Source organism: Pogona vitticeps, chromosome 4 (genome assembly GCF_051106095.1).
Source record: "Pogona vitticeps strain Pit_001003342236 chromosome 4, PviZW2.1, whole genome shotgun sequence".
NCBI classification, from domain to species: Eukaryota; Metazoa; Chordata; class Lepidosauria; order Squamata; family Agamidae; genus Pogona; species Pogona vitticeps.
In genome coordinates, this window is record NC_135786.1 from 22,570,471 (window position 1) to 22,594,088 (window position 23,618).

General features: G+C 38.7%; 1 protein-coding gene across 27 annotated transcripts in view; it reads right to left on the reverse strand.

Moving 5' to 3' along the window:
* The window catches only part of STAU1 (staufen double-stranded RNA binding protein 1), a 44,865-nt gene that overhangs the window by 11,411 nt on the left and 9,836 nt on the right, over nucleotides 1-23,618 (reverse strand). For 4 of the 27 annotated variants that reach the window (XM_020779472.3, XM_020779466.3, XM_078392647.1 and 1 more), the window contains 8 exons: nucleotides 22,959-23,029; nucleotides 15,335-15,607; nucleotides 12,564-12,688; nucleotides 11,009-11,165; nucleotides 8,258-8,396; nucleotides 4,747-4,912; nucleotides 1,802-1,900; nucleotides 28-258 (listed from right to left, as the gene is read on the reverse strand). In XM_020779472.3, coding sequence (XP_020635131.1) covers nucleotides 28-258; nucleotides 1,802-1,900; nucleotides 4,747-4,912; nucleotides 8,258-8,396; nucleotides 11,009-11,165; nucleotides 12,564-12,688; nucleotides 15,335-15,539 — 1,122 coding nt within the window. In that variant the 5' untranslated portion in view covers nucleotides 15,540-15,607; nucleotides 22,959-23,029. Of the gene's footprint in view, nucleotides 1-27; nucleotides 259-1,801; nucleotides 1,901-4,746; nucleotides 4,913-8,257; nucleotides 8,397-11,008; nucleotides 11,166-12,563; nucleotides 12,689-15,334; nucleotides 15,611-22,958; nucleotides 23,030-23,196; nucleotides 23,334-23,618 lie in introns of all 27 variants that reach the window. The other 23 variants (XM_078392646.1, XM_020779467.3, XM_078392648.1 and 20 more) reach the window with 15 other exon arrangements.

Genomic DNA, 23,618 nt, shown 5'->3' on the forward strand with positions numbered 1-23,618 from the left:
GACTTGGTTACTGCATACTTTGTTTACCTTGACTATTGATTTTGTTTTCTTTTTGATTCGCGGCTTCATTTTCTCAACTGTGGGAAGGGGGGGCAATTTCTTCAACTCCTCCAGAACAGCTATGGCTGCATTCTTCTTTGAGATCTTCTTGCTCTTGCCTTCACCCTCACCCATAAACTCGCCCACAGATACTTTCGTCACAAAGCTCTTCATATGAGGGGGACCACTTTCCCGGGTCACCTGTTTCAGAGGGAAAAACTGAGTGAAAGCGTGATAAACACTCATTAAAAATGGTAGGGTACAATGGTTGTAACAAATTTCATTCACATGAACTACAATGCAATTTGAGGGGGATGGGGAAACAAAGATGAATTAATCAGAATTTCTGATAATCCAGAAAGTGGCTGTATTTTAAAAGCTTCCATTATCCCATTCCCTACAGTTTAAAAAGCTATCCCAGACATTGTTTAGATGCTTTAATTACTTCAGATTTTTGGCAATCTTATTTCATTCAATGGTTGAAATCCTATGCTTAGCACAGCAAGTCACAATAGAGTAAGCCTATGGAATCAATGGGAATTTGGTGAGCCAGCTTCTCCATAACTTCTACTGATTCAAATAGGCCTACTTAATATGCTAAGCAACAGGATTGCAGCTAATAAGTACCACATCAATCCTCTGGAATATAAATTTCGCCCAAATTAACTAGTATGTAGTAGGCCTGAGCAAGTTTTTACTTGAACAAGTACAAAACATACTAAACCCTGACATGCATTCATGCTTACATTAAGTAAATACCCAAATATTAATTCATAGCAAAGGAATAAATGCTGCCAAGAGAGACATTTTGTTCTAAACAGATTCTCATTAGCATACATATACAACACGTTATCAGAAAGAAAAAAAATATTCCTAAGCAGGTGGATATTTTTTAATATTCTCATGCCATGGTAATTCAATAGTGGAGCTCCTTATTCCAATTTTTTTCCTAATTCTTCTTTGATCCTTTGAATTTTATTACTAGCTTAATATAAACAAAGCCTGAGCTCATGCTGTCACCCTTCTCTTTCCTACCTCCTGCAGTATGAGAAAGAAGTACACTTAAAATTAAACCTTTAAAAAAGCTATTTTAAGTTGTTGCTTAAACTCAGGCCTATTTTACACCACAGTTAAGTAAGAATGGAATCACAGACATCTGACATTGCCCCTCAGACCAATTGGGAGACATGGAACGCAGAGACTTAAGGCTTGCTGTGGCTCATTCACCTTACGTTAAACTGTTGTTTAGAATGGTAATTAAACTCAGCCAAAAAAAATCCAGATAGGTGTATCTAAATGCAGTTCTCCCCTTTTCACTGCAACCTCCTAGCACCTTCCTCCAGCGGCACTTGGGGACTTGGAGACTTTTGAGGATACTGTGGGTACAGAGGCTGCAAAAAATTAGAGGCATTGCCCCAGCTATGCAAATAAATGCATCTTTAACTGCATGATTAAGCCCCTTTGATTTCAAGTTAATATATTTGTTGTTTTCTGTATCTTCAACCAACCAAAGACATATTGGTGGTACCTTTTATTCCTTCTGCTACTTTGCAAAAATTATACACTGCCAACTATTAGCTTCCTAATAGATTTTAGGTATGAAAAATATAGCTGTCGGGACCAGGGAAAGAGAATCTAGGCACTCCCCAGTATATAATTTGAAAAGGTCAGCTGTACCCGACCCAACAATATCCTGTCAAGTATATTACTATCCTCAATATACTAAAATAAAATCACTTTTACAGCAATTAACTAAACCTACCTCAAAATTCACAGGCAAGTTCCTTTTAAGTGCAATCTCAAACACTTGGCTTATTTCAGATTTATTGAGATTTTCATCATCTGGTTCTCTCCCATTAATCTAAGAGAAGAACAATTATATTGAAGAGGCTTCTTGCACAGCTATCATACCAGCTCACTAACAAGACTGCCACACATGGTACAAGGTTAAAAGAGGAATTTTAAGCATGAGTTCTGCAGAAGCAGATTTAATGGAAAGCACAAAGACATTTCTCACTGCAAACTGTCTGACATGCAAGTGAAATGTCCCAAAGTAATTGTCATGTCTGCTAATCTATGTAGGAACATCAAGTAGCTCTGAAAGATACAGGAACATGTGTTAGACACGGGAAAGGTTAGTTTTAATGCACGCATGAAATTACTTACTGGCAACATATAAAAGAAGTGGCAAGTAAGTTTAGAGTTTTAGGCATATACTTTTTCACTGTGGAACAACCAATGTTGTCCATCCATTTTCAGCTTTCAGGCTTTTCAATTAAATATCATTATATGAATTATGACATAATTATTTTGATGCAAGGGGGCTTGCATTTTTTTCAATAACAGTCCCTTCCCACCTCTTCTGCTGCTACAAAGCACATCACTTTCAAAACAAAAGGGGAGCTTTCAACAGTAGTTTTCAATATAGCATATGTAGAAAGACTCCTACGCAAAATCAGAAAACTTCACCCGAAACATAATGCCAACCCAGCCCCCCCAAAAACATGATAGTTCAGAATAATCACCATCTTTTCACAGAGGCTGTGTTCAACCATCTTTCACCCTGCAATAATTTCAGCTACTCAAACATACATCAAATTTATTTCAGCCATATGCAGGCCACAGAAGTGAAATGTAAACTTGCACTTCATGAGACGAGTTTATGAAATGTCCTCTCTTCCCAATTCTAGAGCAAACCTCTACTAAAAGATAGAGCCCTAGTGCTTTTTATACTAGTGTGGTTAATACTGATATTTCACACATGCATGTGGGGACGGTATTAACACTGGAACATTTGTTAACTAAGGATTAGGCACAGAGGAGATAATGGCAGAATGGCAGTTTTAAATATCACAGATAGATACTCTGTTTGATCCATTTTTATGGTGCCAGTTTATAATCAGATTATTAAAAAAAACATCAATTTACTTCATAAGATAACAGTAACTTTATATTGAAGCCACACACATACAAAGTCTGAGCACATTTTTAGACTATTCAAGGTAACTAGTATGTTGATGGGTGTATCTGACTATGCCCTTATAGCTATAGCAGCTGAGCAAAAAGGTCATGCAATACAGAGATACACAACAAAAGCAATGTCAGCATCTTTCACATAAATTATCAAGCAAAATTAGTTAACTGCAGGGAACTAGAGTACAAAACAGAGGAGTGAATGAGGAGAGTTGATGAATATAGGATTTGCTTAGAATTTTACTGTCAAGAAAGAATAATGAAAATGGTAGGTGAAGGAAAAGTTAGAATGATGGATGTTATCTGGTACTACCTACAAAGTCACAGCTTGTAGTACAAAGAAGATGGCTTGGCATATGAAGGCAATAATGTTCCAGATTTGATCTCTCTACCTAAGAAGGCCTCAGATAATAATGGTGCAAAAGTGTCCTAACAAAGATCCTGGAGAATGGCTGCTGATTAAGGTAAATAACTCACTGTGACAATGCCAAACTGGGCAATTTCATATTTATTGTTCTTTACACCTCTATGCAAACACTATCTGTAATTCAATTCTGCTTTCACTGAGGACAAGTAACACCTTTCTTCCTGTAGCTGAAGCACAATGGAGCTAAAGAGAATACGGAGGTCTCTGTAAACCTAAAATGCTAACAATTACTAAAAGGCTTCAGTTGGATTTTCAAAAAAGTGATACCCTTACCACTAACCTATAACCAGCAACACTGAGAGAGACTTATAAAATTCCACTTGCTTCTAAAATATTGCTTAATCATATCCTGTAAGGAAACTGCTCTCAATGCTCCAATTCTATAAAGCCTCTTATTTGACACTGGCTGCTACATTATTTGAACTGGATTTATCTTTAGCACAGATCTGGCCAAGATTCTTCACTTCAGGTTATACAACAAGTGCTCACAATCATTCTAAAGAACACCAAAATGAGAATCTGGTGTGCAAATTTGTATATGAAACTTACGCTCAAACTGAAAAAGCAGCCTCATTGTCCTTTTAAGACTTGTGTATATCCACTGAGTTATTAGACTTCATTTTGAAGCCATAATTTTTCACAAAGGCAGTATAGTTAATCTATAAAATATCTTGTAAGATAACATGCTGTATGTGTGGCATGCTAAGCAATGAGAAGCGGTTAGGTGAGAAAGACTCTCTTGGAGTGGTGAGCTGAACAGCATGGGAAAGAGTTGTAATATCAGAGGAGCCCAAAAGACCATGAATGTAACTCCTCACCCTATAAGCTAGCCAGGCTAAGCTAGTAGCATTATCATTTTTATCTTTTTACTGAATGATCCATGTTCTACACTACTAGTATTATAGGATCACACTCCGTTACAGAGTATGCATTCATATTAAGCACTGCTGTAACACTGTGCCTGTAATATTGCAAATTCCATCTTATATTTTGCCTGCTATTATGTAAGCAGTTCATGTACCTCTCGGATGCTGCAAAAGAGAAATTTTAATTTATGTTGAGTTAGCAACAAGTCCCTTAAGGATTAACTACAGCCAAACAGAAAGGCCACCACAACTAAATACTGTTTCTAACAAACAACAGGGGCAGGTAGGAGACAGGCTGGGATAAATGGTGCAAAAATATAATGGTCGTGCAAGCTTTCAAGCTCTATAGCCACCACATTTGCACAAATTACTAAACAAGATTTTTGCTTTCAAGGAATATCAAAGCAGAAATATGAATTACAAACTGAGCTAAAAAACTACCTCTGGTTTCTCAGGCAGGGGCTCGTTTTGCAGGATTTTCAGTGCTTTTGCAGCTGCATCATGCTTAGCAGCCTGTCTTGTTCTACCTTTCCCATGAAACTGCTGTCCACCAATAGAGAGCTCCACTTGATACAGCCAAGGTCCCACAGGAAATGGATAGAAGTACCTGAAAACCAAAAGACCTGAAATTTCAATTTTGTGATAAATAAGGAGGATATATGCCTCATAATTTAAATAAGTCCTTGGTAACGTTGGAATCAAATATGGAACACAGTGTACTGTTTTTAAACTCTTCAAAGTTTGGCTTTTGGGATTCTGCAGCAATTACAGTGTAGTGAAAGGGTAAAAGTTAAAATTAGAAATTAAAAGTAGCCATAATAAATTAAAACATAGATGAACTCAGATTGACTTAATTGGTAAGATGTTCTCACATTTAACAGGACATGAAAAAAAAAATCCTTTATATATTTTCATCTTTCTCTCTGTCTGATTTAGACCTACCAGCAACTACTGATAACATTAGCAGTAAAATGATAACTCTATATGCCCTCTCTAGTTCACTATGGAGAGTCCCTCAACTCTCTGGTATGGATATGGAGGGAGAGGAGCCAAGATTAGAGCAATATCGTAGACAGATGCTGTTATGTTGGGCCATGGCACTGTGATAGATAGTATTCTGAAAAGGCAAAACACCAATCTATTATTTTTAAATCTGGCATATTATTTTTTCTACTGTTTGTAAGGGACAAAGGAATATTTATGAGTTGAAATATAGTTATACAACTTTTCCAAACATAAGCAGAAGAAAGAAACCAGGCAGTTTTTGCTCGAGCAAAGAAACAAGCCCTATTCAGGCATTCACCCTGGAAGCATGTTGGATTCAATACATGGTGAATGTGCACATAAACCCATACCTTATGCACACATCCCACCCAGAGGTCCTGCAGACTTTGTTGTGTTTGGTGGAAAACCATGCATAAACCTTATAATTGTATTCAGGTTTGCAACTTTTCCTTGTCTGGGCTGTCATTTGCAGAAATGCTATAAGCCTGTTCAGCTGGATGTACATACAGTGCCTATGCAGACTTTTATGCTGAATATGCAAAGGTCTGGAGAACTTCTGATGGGGTGAAGCAGGGCTTACTTGCATCCACGCCACTCTTTGATTCGTAAATGCTTTCAATCTAAATGCCTGAATAGGGCTACATACAAACATATGCTTTAAAAAGATCCTGAAAACATTTACAAAAGCAATGAATGTATGGCTCAATTAGTTAGGCAACAGAGACTCTCCAATGAAAACCTCATCCTTTTTTGCCACAGACTGCTTTCAAATACTGAGGGTATAATGCTTCTTTCTCATAAAAACCTATTCCTTTGATATATCCTCGCTCTTAGCATTTTTTGTACTTCCTATCCCAAATAGAAAAGTACTATCAGACGAACTATTCTTTTCTCTCTCTTTTACTGTAATTATGATTAGGAAGACTGCAATATTATCTTGCGTAAGTAGAGGTAACTTAGTGGTTCTATGGCACTGATCCCCAACCCCCGGTCCGCGGCCCAGTGGCGGGCCGTGAGGGGCCATCAGCTGGGCCACAGGGACACAGTGGCAGCCATTTAAAAAAGAGCACAGTGGGGAGGCATTTGAAAATTCCCGGGCTCCTGCCTCCTGAGGCCGCTGAGTCCGTCCGTGCTACTGGCTTTCCAGGTGGGCTCCGGGAGGCTGTGCTCGCCATTCAGCAAGGACTCATCCCGCTGCATGGGAGGGCATGGAGATGGCTGGGAAGCCATTTCCTCCGGCGCAGCAGGACCACCTGGACAGTCTCCTTGTCCCACTTTCTCAGCCTTTCCTGCATCTTGCCAGTGCACCCCCACCCTCCTCCCTGTCTCCTGGTCTCAGTTCCCTCAGTCCCCGTCAGCTGCACATTGTCCCGCCAAAACCGCCACCCCAGGGAGAGAGCTCGTGCCACCTCTTCCCCTCGGGGCGGCCGCTTTGTCCTCATCTGCCCTGTCAGGGCTCAATCTCTCTCTCTCTCTCTCTCTCTGGCCGTGTTCGTGGGTGGGGGAAAGAGATGTCCTATGATTAGTGGGAGTTTGGAGAAAGCACCTTAAACTTGCGCGGGGCGCCAGCCTGGAATGCCTGCGCTTTCTTTCCACAGTTCCAAAACTGAAGTCCTGGTTGGGGGGGCGGTGGAAAGAGAGGGTCCAGGTCCCTTTCTCATGGCAAGGAAGGAGAGCCCCTGTCCTGGAAACAGATCTGATTTTTTTGCCAGACGGGGAAGCTTGCCAGGTGAGGATGGGAGTGGCTGGCTGGGGGAGTTTGGTCTTCACAAAAGTTACTGCCTTGGAAACGCGCCTTGTCCAGGATCGGAGGCGCAGCTGCGTGGGTTTTCCTTGGGCATTGGCAAAAGCTGGTGAAGCCTAAATGCATACATAGGAAGCCTTCAGGGGGTGGCTGCATATTTTCGAGGCGAGGAAGGTGCACAGGGTGGGTGCTGGCTGAGCTCTTCCCTCTCGAACCCTTTTCCTGTTCACCATCCCCTCCCGGAAAGCTCCTTTTCTCCAGGGAGAGGCGGGAAGGAAGGATATTACAGCCTTTCCCCCCCCCGCCCCCACCTCCACCAACATCCCTGAAAAGCCAGTCTAAATGTGCGTCCATCGGGAACTGCATGTTTGCAGTGCGGTCGTACCAGGGGAAGGCTACAATTTCCACCACCATCACCCCCGCGGACGGACCCAGCAGTTGGAGGCAAAGCCCAGTGGGGAGGCCATTTGAATTTCCCGGGCTCCTACGTTCCGCCGCTGGACCCGTCAACGCTGCTTGCTTTCCAGGCGGTGGTGGAAGTGCGGGAGGCCTGCCGGAGGCCTCCCAGCAGCAGCGATGGAAGTCCACGAGGTTGAGGAGGCTTCAGACTGGTAAAATGGTGCTTTTTCCTTTTTAAGAAACTCTTCTGGGTGGGGTTTGGACTGGGGGGTTATTTTTCTGTGCTTTTTTTGTTTTGTTTTTGGATTTGTGGTTTTTTTTCAGTCCCAGCATGGGACTTGCTCTGTTTATTTTTATTTTATTTATTTTTTGTATTTTTTTGAAATGCTGGAACGGATTAATCCTGTTCCTATGCATTTCAATGGGAAATGGTGCTTAATGCATAACATACTACAGTACTGCATAACAAGTACCCCCATGCACGGACGCCCCCATTAACAGACGCTGGTGGCGGCAGCCCACCGCCCCCCTACCTCACCGGTCCTTGGAAGAATGGTCTTCAACAAAACTGGTCCCTGGTATTAAAAAGGTTGGGGACCACTGTTCTATGGCATAGCAGCAGATAGACTAGATTGTACCAATCACTACATCATGTTTCAAGCGGTTGCCTTTAAGTATCCATTTGTGACATCAAACTTCCTTACACCTGAGAGAAAACTAGAATACAAGCTAAAAACACTGCGAAGCAAAGATGATAGAGGGTGGCCAGAGGACGTCATCATACATGTACATGCCATGCCATACCGTGGGGGATAAGCACCACCTCTCATATTGTAATTGTAGGTGGATCTCATCTCCGTATAAGGATCTATAGGCTTGTACATAGGTTTCTTTCCCAACTTCATACAAAGCGCATTCAGTTCCACTGTGGGGGTTACACTATCTAGAAAGAAGAAGACAGATCAACTGTTACAACATGGAAGCTGAAAATACTAAACACTAATTTAACATTAATTTCCTCAAAAGGTAGGAATAAATTTGAGAAGCATCACAGATTGCAGAACATGTAATAATGGGTTCAAGTTACAGAAAACCAGATTGCAACTGAATATCATGAAAAATTTCCTAACTGAGAAGTACAGCAGTGGAGATGGTGAGCATTCCAATGCTGGAGGCATTCAAGAGAAAATTAGACAACTATCTGTCAGATATACTCTGATTTGGATTCCTGCATTGAGCAGGGGCTGGTCTTATTGACCCCTTCCAACTCCATTATTTTATGACTGTGTTAGCATGTGTGGTGAAAAGGACTGTCATGTATTAACTGGTGACAGAGGACAGTCTCAAAACTCCTCCTGTAATTCATAATGTAAATTTGATGGCAAATGTGTATTTCTTTTACAGAAACCAAGTGTCAATTCAAATGCCACCTGAAGATGTTTTTGCTGCAGCGTGTGACTTGAATTACATTTGCAAACTGATATTTAAATACTGGCATTTGAGTGTAAAATCTGGTACAAAAAATATGCTATAGACATGATGTTCTTCAGACAGAGTGATTTATTACCAAGGTTTGCATTGCACATGCTTGATTTAATATCAACACCTTTTAACTTCATTCATGTTGCCTATATTGGCATTTTGCATTGTACTTTTGCCTGACTGGCAGCCATTTGTTATTCACATACTACTGCGGCAGTGCTTGCAAATTTCAGTTCTGGTGAGTTGAGATGAATGGCAGAGATCCAAAGGGCTACAGATGAGCTTCTCTAAGTGCAATAGATTTTCCAGCACACTTTTGCCACCTGCACTGCAGCCTATCATGGACCTCAGAAGTAACTACCATGTTTCCTTGAAAATAAAACAGGGTCTTACATTAATTTTTGCTCCAAAAAACACATTAGGGCTTATTTTCAGGGGATAGTTTTTTCCCCTATTTACAACAATCTACATTTATTTAAATACATTCATGTCATCTTCCTTTGGCTGCTGCACAATGGTGGTGGGGTTTCACTTAACTGGGGCTTATTTTGGGGTAGGGCTTATATTATGAGCATCCTAAAAAATCATACTAGGGCATATTTTCAGGTCAGGTCTTATTTTCAGGAAAACAAGGTACTGAAGGTCAGACGACCCTTCAAAGTAGCAACTAGTGCAGCATATGAAGCTGCAGCTGAAAGAAGAAGGAAGAACCAGAGCCTTAAATAAATGCATATAGCCTTCTGGATATAAATAAAACAAGATTCTAAAAGACTGAAAATGACACCAAACTATTTTATGGATTATCTTGCCTTGATTAAATATAAGACTGCTTTAACAGAGACTTGGAGAATTGTTAAAGTTGGTTGTTCAAGCATTAAAATTCATGTTACATAGATAAAAGCAACATAACATAAGAAAGCAGAGTTAATTACATAAGGCTGTTATCAAAATAAAATTTTAAAACACTTTATCTAGCACTAGGAGATGCTTTCACATGCACAAAATTAAGGCTAGACCATATGCGACTTTCATATAACAATACATAATATCCACAGGCATTTACAGCTGGGATCTACAAACTGTATGTTCTTTCCATATAAAAATTCTAATACATAGCTTTAAAAAACAGAAAAGGGTGAAAAAGTTTCAGGTAGTGAAGTTAAGAGCACACAAAGTTGATGACAGATGGTGGCAGAGCCCAGATTAGAGATAATCAAGGAACCAGGCAGAATTCACATAGGCAGAATATGAAGATCCATATAATTAATCCAAGAAACCTGTGGATTGCCAAACAGCAATGACCCATCTACCCAAACACCTAATCCTGGTAATCTTCAGAAAATAAGAAGGAATATCAGAAACAGTTTGTGGTATGGCATGGGGATGTGCTGTTAGAGGGGGAAAAAGGAACTAAAGGGCAAGAAAGACACAGGTTGGAAGAAGCCAATCTATGACATGGCCTAATGGCAAGCAGAACTTGATCAATTAATAGCAGAAGCACTCTTTTATAGTTAGCATAAAACATCAGGTCCAGAAGACTACATTACATGCTTTGCCACAAATGTACAGCTGACATAACTAAAAGATAATTTAGCTTACATGTTCAGAATAGTTTTTGAGTGCCAACAGACCAAAATTAAATGGCTAGTGTGTGATACTGTAAGATAGCACTATAATAGCCAGGATGAAAATTCAGAATGACTTTGCATATCTGTGTTTGTGGATAGTACCATCCTAATTTGAAAATATGGCTTATATAATAATTGCAAAAGAATAGATAGGTAGTGCTTGTATCACCCAACACCACTTGTAAACATACTTTGTAATATGTGCTTCACACTATCAGCTGAGTCACTAATGTTATTAATTCTCCTTATTAATTCTCTAAATTGCACTTCAAGTAAAAAGGCTGATCATTATATTCCTTCTTCCCCCTTCCTCCCATGCAGAATTCCCTGCCTGCATCAATGAAGGCTAGAAACTTAAATCCAAAATCCTTTGGATTCTAACACTCATGCCATTGAAAGTCACTGGTATCCACATGTAATCTCTTGCCCTTTTCTACACACCTACCTGGGTTCTTTCCTTCATTACGTGATGGACGTGCTGTAGGTTTAGGAAATCTTGTCCCTTCCAAAGCTTTGGCAGCAGCTGCATGTTGAGCCTTCTTAATACTAGTTCCTTCAGCTTCCCAGTGCTGGTCCCCAAGAGTCAGCTGCACTGTAAACACCTGTAGGTGAAAAAGAAGCCTTCATTATAACTAATTTCTACTTAGCTTTTTAAACTATATTACAAGATATCCGAGATCCACCTATTGGAGTGTTACAAAACGTATTTATTTATTTATTTATTTATTTATTTATTTATTGGATTTATATACCGCCCCATAGCGCTACAAGCACTCTCCGGGCGGTTTACAATTTTAATTATAAAGGCTACACTATCAACAGACTATACTAATTAAGATCCACTCTTATTACCTTGAACTTCTAAAAAAATGTGAACATAAAATTCTACCTTTATAATTTTCAGTGGTCACATCATTTGAGGAGTACTGAAGTTTGCCCTAAAACAAACGGGCACTTTAGGCTCTCCGATGCCATCTAGGATTCCAGATATTCACTTACAACTACGAAGTTTATAGTGCTCTGCAAAGTGTTTGCTTTCATTTTCAGAACACTTTCAAGGTGAGCACATACAAGTACAGTATTACAGTGAATAATTCTGTTCTGTGCATCCTCACCAGATGGTCCAATCATCACTCATTTTTGTACACTAGCACTTCAGCTTGCAAACTATCAATGAAGAAAAAACATTCACAAAATCTAAGAAGACAACTAGTTAGGGACCTCGTACAGAAATAAGTGTCGCTGCTTTTATTGAAAGAAAGTGGAGTTGAAAATGTTCTACCCCACACTTGAGAGAATTCCTGTTTCTGACTGAACTTGTAAAAGCCCTGATTGAATCCACTGATGTCCTTACTTGTCACAGAGATGGCAAAACCTGCACACCGGACTTATATGGGGAAAAACACCCCTGGGGCATGAGGGCTCAAGGCAATGCAAATTATTAAAGATTAAAACCAGCACCCTGAAGTGCATACTTCAGTTTCTGATATAAGGCCTTAATTAACCCTAGCAGGAGGCATTAGTAACAGCAGCTTAAAAAATTAATGATCTTATTGGAAGTTATGCTGGCAGCATAGCTCAGTGGTTTATGTATCTGCTGCAGAGGCTGGGAGTTCAATTCCCAACAATGCCTCCTGATAGTAGAGCCAGACTGTGTGGCTTTGGGAATGCTCCATGGACCCATGACCATGTAGTAGAAGAGAAGAGAAGCCACTTCTGAAAAGGGTCACCAGAAGTCAGAACTGTCTTGACAACATATTACTATTATAAGATGTTAATAGGTGTTCTGGCTAATTTATTGCCCACCATCATGTGGTGTCTGGACAGTAAGAAACTGAAAGGGCAATGTGGGGCAGATAAAGCTCATTGGAAGCCATGAAAGGTTTATAAAATTTCTGATGTTCCCAAGAATAAATTTCTCTCTCATGCATGCGTGCATGCACACACAAAACCCTCTTCATTGAGGAGATAAATATGGCAGTCACACAGTCAATGTTTACCTTTGAGTGAGCTGGACCCTGCTCACTCAAAAGCTTATACTCAGGCTGAATCTTGTTGAAACGGGCTAACTCATTCACAAGACACATCGGGGTTTTCTCTTTGGGGTTTGCCATGTTAGAAGGAACTGAAAAGAAAGACAAATAAATACTTCAGTATATAGATGCAAAACTGATGATCTAGTTGTTATCAAACAATAAAGAACTTTTGTCTTCACAGCAACACTAAGGGGAGTTTAATATTCAAAGCCAGGGGCACATGACACAGGACTTAAATTTATTTGCTTTCTATAGGAGATGATCAAGACCCATTCAGTTTCTGGAACTAAAGTAAATTGGCTTCAGAAAATCAATTTAGATTATCAGAACACCAAACAGAATCAGCTTTATATCCAACATTTTAAGATCAGACAGTGAGTAAATATTCTATTTCAATATGTGCCAGAAGATCAAATTTAATTTGGTCTACAAGAAAACCAGTTAGACACCTGGATGCTTGCTTTGATGTTTAAAGGCTGTGGGTCTCTATGTAGCACATTCTGTTCAGAAAAATCTTCAATTGCTTTGACATGTCCTGAGGAGCCAATCCTAATCTAAGAATTCATCTTTCTGAGGACTCAGTTGTGTTGCAGTTATTTGTGTTTTATAAAAAATGTAATACTTCAAAACTAGTAAAGTTTCAGCTGTCTTTATTGTATGTGTTACTAATTTGTCACCTTCTTTAACATAGACAACCTTTCTGAATGTCTCTTCCTAAATAATGTATATATTATCCTAGTCAATACATCCCAGCTTGGATCAAAACAAGGACACAACATTCAGTAGGCTTTACAAAAATCTTGGCTGAACCAACAAGGCAACCTAGCTCAAATGAATGCATGTATAAATCCTATGCCTTCCAGCTTTCAATATTCTGGAGTATAAACACACAACAAATTCTTTAAAGGTTCACCGCATTGCAGCTCTAATTACAGATGGCACTTTATAACTTGTCACTCCACAAGATAAGCATTGGCAGACTTCTTGTTTCCCTATCATTTTGGAGACATGATAAAGCTTAAGTTTACTGAGAGGCTAGAGACTACAGATGACCAACACTGACCAACCCTTTTAATGGCTATACACTTGAATACTGTTTAAGTGTTATGCATAAAGACCAACATATACTAGGTACATTCATATGATCTTCCAAACAATGGTTTGGAGGAATGATCAATTTGAATGGCATAAAGACAAAGAATGGTCTAATAAAAATGAGAATGAATTAAGCTCTATGCACAGGCACAGCACTCATTCATGTCTAAACCATTTGAAAGGTCTTCTGAGTGCTACTTCTACAGATTGCACCAGTGATAATATCTCCTGGAGATTCCTTTGATGGCAAGTTCATCATCATCATAGTCTTTATTATGGCCTTTGGTCAGTCAATAAAATTACAAACAAAAATACACAAGCTAAATAGAACGCATATTTATTTTGATGACAAGTTGGTAACTCATTGGATCTTTCCCTTTCTCTGAAAGATTATGCTGCAAATCAATTACATTATAAACCAAAATTTGTCATGTAGAGTACAAGCAACAAAACGAATAGGGACACAAAAATTATTTCATGCTCTGCCTATTGTATCCTATCTTTGAAATGTTTTGCAACAAAAACTTCATGTGATTTCAATCCCAAATCAGTTCCAAATAATTAAACACAGAAAACAAGTAACTTAACTTTTTATTTAGATGCTATGGGCCAAAAAAGCAAACTCCCTTCTCCCTACTGTTGCATGCAGTGCTTACCCGAAATATTTAAAAAGCAGACTTACTGTACAACAGAAAGGCTTTATCTTTTGTCACACAAAAGACAGAAGCTATAGGAAACAGAGTTGAACCTCTCAACAAATTCTTGTCCTACTGTTTTCTAGCGGAAACCTGTTTTGGAACTTTCTTTGCACTAGGAGGACCACTATGAAGTCAGAAAGCTGGGTCAATCCTTTTTTAAAAAATAAATTCTTCTTATCTCACTGTATTTGTTAATTCTATTGCGTAGAAGCATCTGCATTACTATCCAATTTTTCTTTATTTAACGGTTGGTATCCTATTGACATTTGTATAACTTGTCATGCCTAGTTGCAACTAATTGAAAAGGTGCTAAGATGCACCTCCTTTGCACAAGAGGGCACATGGCTAGGCACATAAGAGACAAATCTTTGAACCTTATTAATTACCTATAATTAGCCACAAACTTTACACAAGTCTTGCACAAACACCAACAGAATTCCAGCTAATGACCGTTATGTTTTCACTGCCTGTTATTTTTGCATTTCTGATTCATTTTGCCCTGTTGGTTTCAATCTCATACGTATAAGAGTTCATAGAGTTCATAGTTTGGAAGTGTCCTATACGGCCATCCAGTCCAAACCCTTGCTCAATGCAGAAATTCAGATCTAGACTACAGGTTAAACTAGCTTCTATTTTTGGATTAGACAAAAACTCGTCATATTCATACTGGTTGTCCATACTAGGATAGCCTTGTTATCTCCCAATGACTGTCAAAAGTGTTCAAGGTTTGCCTTCATATTCAACTACATCCCCATTTTATCCAAACATGTGTATGCCCATTTGCCTACCACATGAATGGGAAAACTCCATTCATGTTCTGTCTACAAAAGTTTATGCCAAGTAAAACTAGTTAGTTCTTAAGTGGTGCTGAACTATCTGTTTTTTGCTACAACAGATGAATACAGCTACCCCCTTGGAAAATCATCACACTTTCAGGCTTACCTGCAGCTACACTAGTAGATGTAACAGATGCAGAGGGTAAAGCGGAGTTTTGAAGAGGTCTACCTGCATTTTCAGAGGGCAGAGAACTAGCGGGAGAAGGAATACTCAAAGGCTGTGTGAGAGATTGGTTCTTGCTTAGTATCTGGTTGCTTGAGAGAGTTGCTGATGGATTCTGAATTTGAACTTGAGACATGCTGATTTCCATTCAACACAAATCACCGCAGGTAAACTTGGTTTTGAAAGTATCTTGTTTATGTACAAGTGCTTCTATTTCTGCTTTAAACAAAAAAAGAAGATAGAACCGTGTCAATTATCTTCATTTTCCAATGACATTTTCAAATCAAGTATGCAACTGAGATGCCACACGTCCTGTTTTAATTTTTGCTGCTCCCATACCTGGTCACACATATGTTACATTATGTTATGTTGTGTTATGTGCTGAGCAAGGACTGGAACCCAGGCCTCTTGAGTCCTGGTCTGTTACTCAACCCGCTACACCACACCAGGTATCTCTGGTACACGTAAGGAGTCTACAATTTCTATTTGCTTATTAATTTCTCATTCCTTGCATTCATATTAAGCCAGTAAAGACAGTATTTTTAGGTCAGAGTCTGTGTACATTGCCACATTAAAATTATATAAACAGTTTAAATATTAGCAATGGCTTTCACAGAGATTGCTCCAAATAGCAAATATCCTTTACACTAACTTTTTGTTGGTAAGAATTGTGTCTTTTACTTTAGGGTTAACTGCTGAAAATGGATAAATCCAACTTTCTCTGAAGTTGTAACATTCAATACAAATTATGACTGGTGTAATAGCTGTACTTTCTATGACAATTCATATTCCATGACAGTTAAATAAAAGAACATACTGCAGTACGCTGACCTAACTGCTGTTGCTTGTCTTCAAAGTTAACCACAAATATTTCATGCTTTTCCTTATTTTGATTTGTGTATTCATAAAATATTTAGACATGCCAATAAAAGAAGATAAAATTAAGCAACTTTAGATAGAAAGCCTGTACAGGTTTTCTTGTTTGGACATAACAATCTAACCACACTTGTGTTAATTATTTAGGTGTTACTAGCAAATAACACTGAGACTTTCCTGAAATCACAGGTTAATGGACAATGTTTCTGTATAATGCAGCTTAACAGATATGGCATTGGACACAATTCAGCTGCTTTAAAGTTGAACGACGATCTACAGCAAGGAATGAAGGCTGCATAATAGTAGTGCTTAACAAATTAATTCAATATTTATACAGTCACTGATAAGAGGACAAGATATTTATATGCATTTATGAGGACCAAAGATAAACATTTTTTTCAATTTACAAAAGTTAACCAATTGCTAGCTTTACAAATGAGAAAACACTGCTCTTTAATTTCCCTAAGCACACAGCAGCTCTTTGAAACCGATGCCATGCATAGTCTTCCAAATTAAAAAAGGTAACACAACAAATAATTAGAAATTCCTCTAGCTGATGTTAACACAGATTAACATTTCTGAAAATTCATATAAAATTTGTAGCAAATAAAGGGGAAAAGGTTTCACAAAGCCAGAACCACTCTGAATGCAACCTGCTTAAAATATATTAACTGTAAAGTGTTAGTTGGAAGGAAAAACAGCTTTAGAATCCTACAGTCCCACCCTATCCTATATTTTCATCCTACCATGTTAGCCTGTTGTATTCAGAAAGAGGCCGACAGACCCAATTTCTTACATGTAGTCTGAAGTGACAGAGACCAGTGCCTTATTAATTAAATGCGCTTCCTAATAAAAAACATTTTCAGCTTTAAGGAGTCAGACTTACACAGCCTAAGTAGCCAAATGCAGAGAATAGTTTTCTCAAGGACAACAGAAAGGTTGCTGCCAAGAGCAGAAAGACACACAAAGTGATTTTGAAAAATTCCATCATGTTTAGTGTTAATGGATTACAGTTCTTCAGCACTCATTCTACCCCATATCAGCTTTCCCAATGATGCACGTTGGGATTTAGATTCTAGAGCATTACAAGAATATCTGCATAACTGAGTCAGACTATACAGCAAATGCTGAAGAGTTTGACAAGTTATCACACATGCACAAATTTTCAAGGAGTGCTAAACTCAAGAAAGGGCTAAACTGTTAGCAGATACAGACTGGTGCTAGCAGACATCATAGGACAAAATGCCATGTTTTTGCAGCTGTGACTTGACAAATTTTGTTTTACAATTAGGTCTGGAAATAATTGGACACAAGACACAATTTTCATAATTCTGGCTCTGTATGCCATCACAATGGATTTAATATGAAACAATGGAGATTGAATTGGAGTACAGACTTTCATCTTTAATTCAAGGGATTGAACAAAAACATTGTATGAAACGTTTAGGAACTGCAACCATTTTCATACACAGTCCTCTTATTTCAGGGGCTCAAATGTAACTAGATAAATGAACACAATCATAAATGAAATGCTCATTTTTAATTCTTTGACAAGAATGCTTTGTAGGAAATGACAGTTTGAAATCTGGAACACATGGACATCATCAAACACTGGGTTTCCCCCTTTGCGATGCATTGCTAGGTCTTTACTGTAGCTGTCTTCAGTTGTTTGTTCGTGGGTCTTTCCGCTTTATGTTTTGTCTTCAGCAAGTGAAATGCATGCTCGATCAGATCGAAATCAGGTGATTAACTGATTGCATTGCAGAGTATTCCACTTTTTTGCCTTAAAAAACTCCTGGGTTGCTTTTGCAGTATGTTTTGGGTCACTGTCTATCTTTAAAGTGAACTGCCATCCAATCAACTTTGCTGAATTTGGCTGGAGCTGAGCAGAAAATATATCCCTATAGACTTCAAGAATTCATCTGGCTGCTTCTGTCACATCACCAATAAACACTAATGACCCAGCATCACTGGAAGACATACATTTCCATGCCGTCAACTATCTTCACTTTGTTTTACAGATGATGTGCCATGCTTTGGACCATGAGCTGTTCCAAGCCTTCATATTTTCTTTTTCCCATCTTTCTGGTACAGGTTGATCTCAGTTTCATCTGCCCAAAAAATGCTGTTCCAGAACAGGAATGGCTTTTTAAGGATTTTTTTTGGCAAAGTCTAATCTGGCCTTTCTATTCTTGAGGCTCCTGAATGATTTGCACCTTGTGGTGAACCTTCTGTATTTGCTCTCATGACGTCTTCTCTTTATAGTATAGACTCAGATAATGATATGCCTACCTTCTGGAGAGTTTGCACCTGGCTGGATGTTTGTGAAGAGGTTTTTCTTTACCATGGAAAGGATCCTATGATCATTCATCACTGTTGTATTCCATGGACATCCATGACTTTGTGTTGCAGAGCTCACCACTGCATTCTTTTTTTCTCAGAATGTATCAAACTGCTGATTTAGCCACTCCTAATGTTTGTTTGTTTTTTCCTTCCTTCCCTTCTTTCTTCAGTTCCTTCCCTTCTTTCTTCAGCTGAAGGATGTCCTGTTTCACTTACATTAGGAACTCATTTGAATGTATTTTATGGGTTCACAGCAACAGCTTTCAAATGCAAATACCACACCTGGAATTAATTCCAGACCCATTACCTGTATAATTGATGATGAAATAACAAAGGAATAACCCACACCTATTCATGAAACAGCTTTTGAGTCCACTGTCAAATGACTTTTGGTCCCTTGAAAAAGAGGGGGCTATATATTAAAGAGTTGTAATTCTTAAACCATTTCTCCAGTTTGGGTGAGAATATCCTCAAATTAAAGCTGAAAAACTGCACTTTAAGCCCATATTCATTATTTAACTGTAACTTGAATTTATTTTGGTAAACAGCTGAAATAACAAAACTTGTGTCAGTGTCCAATTATTTCTGGCTCTAACTGTAAATCAAATTTCTGATTCATATAATGAACTGAACAATATTTTTTTTTATTTTCTCATTTTACTGGAGCATAAATTCAATTTAAGCACCACAGACCAAAGATTTCTGGTTTTCTGGCAACTTCATTACTAAAATGATCAATAAAATATCGACTATAATGTGTAAAAGCAGATTTTCATAGTTATCTTCTATGCTTCCTTTTATTAATTATTCAGTGAGTGGAGTAGCTTACAGCTTGGTTTTATTAAGTCTACACTGACATGGCACTCAACAGTTTACGAATGTTGCAGATTTCATCCCAGCATTAATGCTTCCTGTAGATTAAAATAATCTGCCAAAACTTCAGATTTTAAAATCCTGAATAAATGTCCACAAAAAGGTGAACATATGCAGAGGAAGAGACCTACCTTAGTGCAAGCAAAATATGAGGGGGTGCTGATAAGTATTGAGCCTTTCCCAGAAAAAATTGAGCTAGGAAGCTATAAATTGCAGGGTATATTGGCCGATTTGTCTGTACAGTATTCAATGGTGCAAAAATCAACTACCTATGATTTTAACTTATCTTTCATGTTCAGGTCCAAAGTGAACATGGCAGTACCTCCAGAAAAGTTCAATGTGGAAGAGCATAGGACCATAATCAAGTTCCTGTTTCTCCAAGGGAAAGGTGCAAAGCAGATCCATGATGAAATGTCACAAAGTATGGGTGACAGTGGCCCTTCATATGCAACGGTTAAACGTTGGGTTGTCAATTTTAAAACTGGCCATTTCGGTGGTGAAAGTGAGAAACCCAGTGGAAGGCCTGTTTCTGTCTCTGTGCCTGCAAATGTGAAAGCCATCCATGACATGATCATGGAGGACTGCCGAATATCAGCCCAAAGTATTGCTATATATCTGAGAATATCACGTGAGAGAGCTGGTGCCATTATCCACAACAACTTGGAAATGAGAAAGCTAGCAGCAAAGTGGATCCCCAAACTTGACAATTGAACAAAAGAGGAAACGTGTGGAGTGATTGGTGGCTGTTTTGGAACATTTTGCAAGAAATGAGTCAGATTTCCTGGGCAAACTGGTAACTGGTGATGAGACATGGATCTACTTTTATGATCCTGAGACAAAGGAATGGTCTACGGAATGGAGGCACAGTGGTTCCCCCAGGCCAAAGAGTTTCCGAGTGCAAAGGTTGATGCAGAAGCAAATGGCAACAGTTATTTTTTGGGGGGGAGAGGTAAGAAGGAGTTCTGCTGGCAGACTACCTCCAACAGGGTTCAACCATCAATGCAAAATATTACCGTGCTTTATTGACGAAGTTGAGGCAAAACATCAAGGAAAAATGTTGAGGAAAGCTCTCCAAATGCGTCATCCTGTTGCATGACAACACCTTGTCACACAATGTAGGTGAAACAATGGCAAAACCGATGTCCTTGGGCTTTCAAGTGATGCCCCATCCACCCTATTCTCCCGACCTGGCTCCTTGTGACTATTATCTGTTCCCCAAACTCAAAAAACACCTAAAGGGACAACGATTTGGGAGTGTTCTGGAGGCAACTAATGCTGCAAATGAATGGTTACACCAGCAGTCGGAAGAATTTGATTTGCAGGCACTTAAGAAGCTGCAGGACAGATGTCCCAAGTGCATTGACTTCCAGGGGGAATACGTAGAATAGTGTAGCAGTTACAGCTTCCTAGCTCAATTTTTTCTCGGAAAGGCTCAATACTTATCAGCACCCATTTGTATTCATGGCAGAGTAACAGTTCAGCCACATTGTGACACACACTATTCTTATTTTATACACAAGGCCCAGTGAAAGAGCATATGCTTTGCATGTTCAATCTTTTTACACCCACAATTAGAGGGATCAGGTTGCGGATGATGGGCAAGAACTCTGTGAGATATCTTGGATAGTCATTGAGGAGACAAAAATACTTGGCTGGGTGGACAGCTAATCTGATCCTGTATGAGGCAATCTTCTATGTTGCTACATTTCCACAAAAGGAATTCACTTAGTTTCAACGTTCTCTCTTTACATACTCAAACAAGATCTGCACAGGCAGATCTGACATTTTCTTTCAAGTGACACTGTGCTGATTTGGAGCAGGACAACAATATGCACAACTGACTGAGGAGACCACTGCCAAAAGCATACAGATTACAAGGCAATACTTGCCTGATTTCTCCAAGAGTCTTCACATGCAGCCAACATCTAACACAGAGATGGAGGAAAATATCACCTCCATGTTCTACTCCTCACACAGTTACTCATTAAGGTATTTGTTGCGAAGAGTGTTTTAGTAGCAAGTTCCCCCCCCCCCAGCTATAGCCTAAAACTCTCCTAAAGAGACATGCACATTTTCAGTTCAAATAAGGAGAACATCATATTTCTATTACACATGAATTGCCACTGAGCAGAACTGTTTTTTTAACTAAAGTAACTAAAAGCACTAACTGAACTGCTCAACAGAAGAAAATAAAAAACAAAGAAAAAACAACAACAGCAAAGTAACTGCTATACTGTATTTTAATGTGAGCTTTTGTGGAGAAGTCCACTTCTTCACATCCCATCATATAAATATATAGCAGTTAGTCCAAAATTTTTGTGTTTTTTCTCTCTCTTTTTTTGCCTGATATGCTCAACAGAAGGTTTTTTCAATAACGTGACTGTGTTTGGCCTTTCCATACATTCTGGTTGTTTCAGAAAGCCTGGATACATCCCATTATCCTGACATGCAACTGATGTTTTCTATCCAAAAATCTGTTTAGAATGACTCACTACCACATTAAGAGCACTGAGTCACTCAGATGCAGGCAAAAGACAGGAACAGGTTCTTTACTGAGTGGAGACTTCAGTCTGCACTGCTCCATTAAATTAAGACCAACACATTTGTAACATATGATCTTAAGAGTTATGCCCATTTTGCAGGAATACCGCCACAATATTTGAATATTTTATACAAACAAACAAACATTTTAACAGAGTTTTATTGGTAGGTTTCAAACTCTTTGAATACTAATTAATATTCTCTCCTGTCTAATCATTTTACTAGTTTATAATTGAATATAATAGAAAGACTGAGAGTCTAAACTGGAAGTAGTGCAAAGAATTATATTAATCCTTCCAACCCGCCCTCATGATTCACGCCAGAACACCTCTTTTCCTGGAGATTTCTGTTCAGCTTAAAGTCTTTCTTCCTTGTACATGGAATATTGTGCAAACAAGAGATTCAAGGATGCTACTGAGAGTAACAAGGCAGGGAGAAAGGACAAACAGGGAGCTAAGAAGATGAAAAGGATCAGAAGTCAAAACATGGAAAAACAGGAAAACCTAACATCAGTTTGTAATCTGGCACGTATATGCTGAGAAACAGGCCTGAGAGAAAGAGAGACAAAAAGCCATAGAAAAACTAAAAAACTGAGGGGGAATTTTTCAAAAAGAGGTTTGGGAAGAAATCTAGGGACAGGAAGAACTGTTTTAATGGCATGGACAGGTGTTAACACTGAAAATTACCTGCCATGGGAGGCTCGAACCAAGATTGAGCTCAAAGTGAATGAACTACACATTTAACTGCTTTAAATCAGCAAGCAAAACTCTGGCTGGAAGACCAATAATTTGAGTATTTAATCCTCAGAGCATGCCAGGAACAATAAAGAGACTGACAGTTAGGAAGCTATAGAACTTTGATATATTACATTTTTCTTATTAATGTCTACCTCAAAATATCTAGGCTGTATTACTAACACATTAGTTTCCTGTACCTTTAATTGATCCAGGAGCAGTGTACTTTTGGCTTTAGTTCCAGGGGGATTATTTATATGTTGGAGATTGCCTATAATAAAAGCAAAAAAGGGCATAGTTAGAAAGATACCCTGAGATGTTACCAAAATATTTTACTATTCTGCAATAACATACTCATAATCAACAGTAGAAACAATACAAATCTTTAACTGGGTGAAATTGTACATCATGCACACTGAAAAACTAAGAAATGCTTACTTTTTCGTAAGTGTTAGGTGCAAATGAGCCACTGTACTCCCAAAAATGATCATTTGAACCATTTCACTATTCCATACATTTTTAGATGGTTAACTGATGTTTGAGGTCTGCTCTTCAGAACTAGCAACCTACTGATCCTGAAGGAAAAGAACAGGGATTTTTGTTTCCTTACTATCAAAGCACACCATGTAAATATGTTTGAGCTCTGTTTCATTTTTACATCTGTCCTTTCTCAGTTGTATCTAATTACTGTTATCAATAGTCCCTGCCCCCAGTCCTTCAGAAATCCATATTTTACATATACCTTAGCTTCATGCACAATAAAACTCACATTAGTCTTCCACATATGATGTACATGTTCCATAACGCATAAAATATATGCTACTCACTTCTGGCACTTGTCGTAAAAAGACCCTGATCTG